The 2,619-nt window shown below is 55.7% G+C and overlaps 1 protein-coding gene across 1 annotated transcript in view; it reads right to left on the minus strand.

Annotated features, from left to right (window-relative positions):
• ABCB9 (ATP-binding cassette, sub-family B (MDR/TAP), member 9) overlaps positions 1-1,106 on the minus strand; it is a 30,764-nt gene extending 29,658 nt beyond the window's left edge. Inside the window, exon 1 of the mRNA XM_014547021.1 lies at positions 9-1,106. Within this exon, the coding sequence (XP_014402507.1) occupies positions 9-197 (189 nt within the window). The 5' untranslated portion in view covers positions 198-1,106. The remainder of the gene's footprint in view (positions 1-8) is intronic.
• Positions 1,107-2,619: the final 1,513 nt, after the last annotated feature.

Consider the following 2,619-nt stretch of genomic DNA (forward strand, 5'->3'; position numbering starts at 1 on the left):
AGGGTGGCCCCCAGCAGCAGGCAGCTGCGGTACAGGCAGGCCGCCCAGAGGTCCAGCACCGAGTCGAAGATGTTGAAGTGGCGGATGTCCTCCAGCAGGCTGCGGTCCAGGTGGCTGAAGATGTAGATGGCCGTGGTCATGCCGACGTCCGTGGTCATGAAGGCCAGGGTCACCACCACTGCCTTCCACAGCTGCATCCTGCTGGCTGGCGGGGCAGGGGGGGCCGGCACCGGGGGAGGGGAGCAGGCTCTAGCTCATGGGGGGCAAAGCCATTGTCTGTGGGGTGAGGCCAGACCTGTTGGGGCAAAAGGGCGAGGGGTTCGGGTTTGCTGCCTCCTGGCTGTGTGACCTTGAGCAAGTCACTTGGCCTCTCTGAGCCTCAGCTTCCTCATCTGTAAAATGACAATGACGAGAGAAGGGTGCTGTGAAGATTCCGTTCATCCAAGGACTAGTTACTGAGCGTACCCTGTGGGCCAGACTCTGTTCTTTGTGTTGGGGATTTAACAATGAACAAAAATAACAAAGACCCCTGCGCTTGTAGCGATGACACATTCATGCTAGATACGGAGTAAGTAGATGATTTAGTATGTTAGGGATAGGGCTGGGGGGCGGGGAGGAAGTGGGGTAGAGGATGGAGGGCCATGGGGCTGAGGGGTGCCAGGGAGGACTGAGCTGTGAAGGTAATACTTGAGCAAGATTGAAAGAGGTGAGGGAGTCCACCACGTGGATATCTGGGAAAAGCATTTTGGGCGGGTGGAACAGACAGGGTCGGAGGCCTGAGGTCGGTCTGTGCGGATGTGCTTGAGGGAGGCGAGGAGGCCCCACGAGGTCAGAGAGGTGAGGGGCCAGGGGTCTGGAGGACTTTGCAGATGAAGCTGAGATAAGCAGAGAGTACATACAGTAAATGGCTGCTGTTTGACTACAACTATCATTGCTGTTAATGTCTCTGAACCTGTTTCCTCATTTGTAAAACGTTAGCATGGACATCTGAGCACAGTGCCTGGAACATGATAACCACTGCTGGTTGTTACCACCGTATACAGTGGGTGCTTAATAAGTGTTTGTTCACGTCTCTCCTCCCCAAATAAACTTTTATCTTCTTAGACCAAGAGGGGGTGGCTGTAGGCCCTAGTGCAGGGGTGGGCAAACTTTTTGACTCGAGGGCCACAATGGGTTCTTAAACTGGACCGGAGGGCCGGAACAAAAGCATGGATGGAGTGTTTGTGTGAACTAATATAAATTCAAAGTAAACATCATTACATAAAAGGGTACGGTCTTTTTTTTTTTTTTTTAGTTTTATTCATTTCAAACGGGCCGAATCCGGCCCGCGGGCCGTAGTTTGCCCACGGCTGCCCTAGAGCAACCCAGGGACTTTGACATCTGCCCGGAAGGTTCCAGAATCTTGGCCCTCGCCCCCAGCCCTAGGCTCTTCTGGTTTTCTAGAGCTTGATGTCTGCTTTGTCTAGAGCACCTCCAACAGTGAGCCCTACCAGACTCAGCCAGGGCCTGGGAGACCCCGGAGCTGCAGGGACCCTGTGGGACAGGGGCCTGGTGGTGTGAGTGTGGGAGTGGGGCTGGGCTGGGCAGTGCCTCTGAATGCTGCCTCTTGACTTGGGTCTGTCCCTCTCTTGGGTTTTTATGATCCCATCTGCAAAATGGGGTGATTAAGGGGTGAGGCACGGGGCAACAGGAGGGGTGACCAGAGTGACAGAAACACCAGCCCGGTGTTTCCACATCCCCACTTACAGTTGGGTAAACTGAGGCACAGAACGGCAAAAGCATATGCCCCGTATCGCTCTGCTGACAGAGGCCCAAGCCAGGACCTGAGCCTGTGCGTGAGGGTCCCAGCAGCTGACTGGACCCCTGTGCTCAGTCACCGCGAGCACGGGCGTGGAGCCCAGCCAGCGGCTCCCATGAGCCCGGCCCCCTGTGTCACCCTGCGCTTTACATGCGTCCGCTTATTTAATCCTCCCAACGACTTTGCGAGATGTGGGCTGACATCACCCCCATGAGCAGGTGGAGAAACAGGCCCAGGGAAGTTACTAACTTGGCGGAGTTCACACAGCTGGGGAGCAGCAGAGCTGGGATTTGAACCCAGACCTGTCTGGCTCCCAACGTGGGCTCCAAACCGCTAAGCTAGAACGCTCGTCGATATAGCAAGTGCTTGCAGGGAGTGCTCCTCCAAGGCAAAGAGAGTCTACGTGAGCGGGGGTTCTGCCAAGCGGAGCCGGTGACAATAATGACAACCACGATGACGGCAACGGTAACGGTAACGACGGACGCACTCGCCGGCGTGAGCGTGTGCCTGGCACTGTTCTAAGTGAAGCACGCGCATTAATGCTCACGAGAATCCTCAGAGGTCGGTCCTATTATCCCATTTCATAGAAAACTGAGACACAGAGAGGTTAAGCGACCTGCCTCAGGTCACACAGCTAAGAAGTGGCAGAGCTGGATGCGAACCCAGGCTGTAGACGTCCAAAGTCTGTGCCCTCAACTCCAAAGCCCTAATCCTTCAAAACACCCTCTCCCAGTGACACTCAGGAGGGGTCTGGGATGCAGAGAGGACCCAGAGGCGTGCTGGTCCCCAAGCCTGGGCCCTGCCTACACACCAGAACACCA

The sequence above is a fragment of the Myotis brandtii genome, unplaced genomic scaffold (assembly GCF_000412655.1).
Source record: "Myotis brandtii unplaced genomic scaffold, ASM41265v1 scaffold463, whole genome shotgun sequence".
NCBI lineage: Eukaryota > Metazoa > Chordata > Mammalia > Chiroptera > Vespertilionidae > Myotis > Myotis brandtii.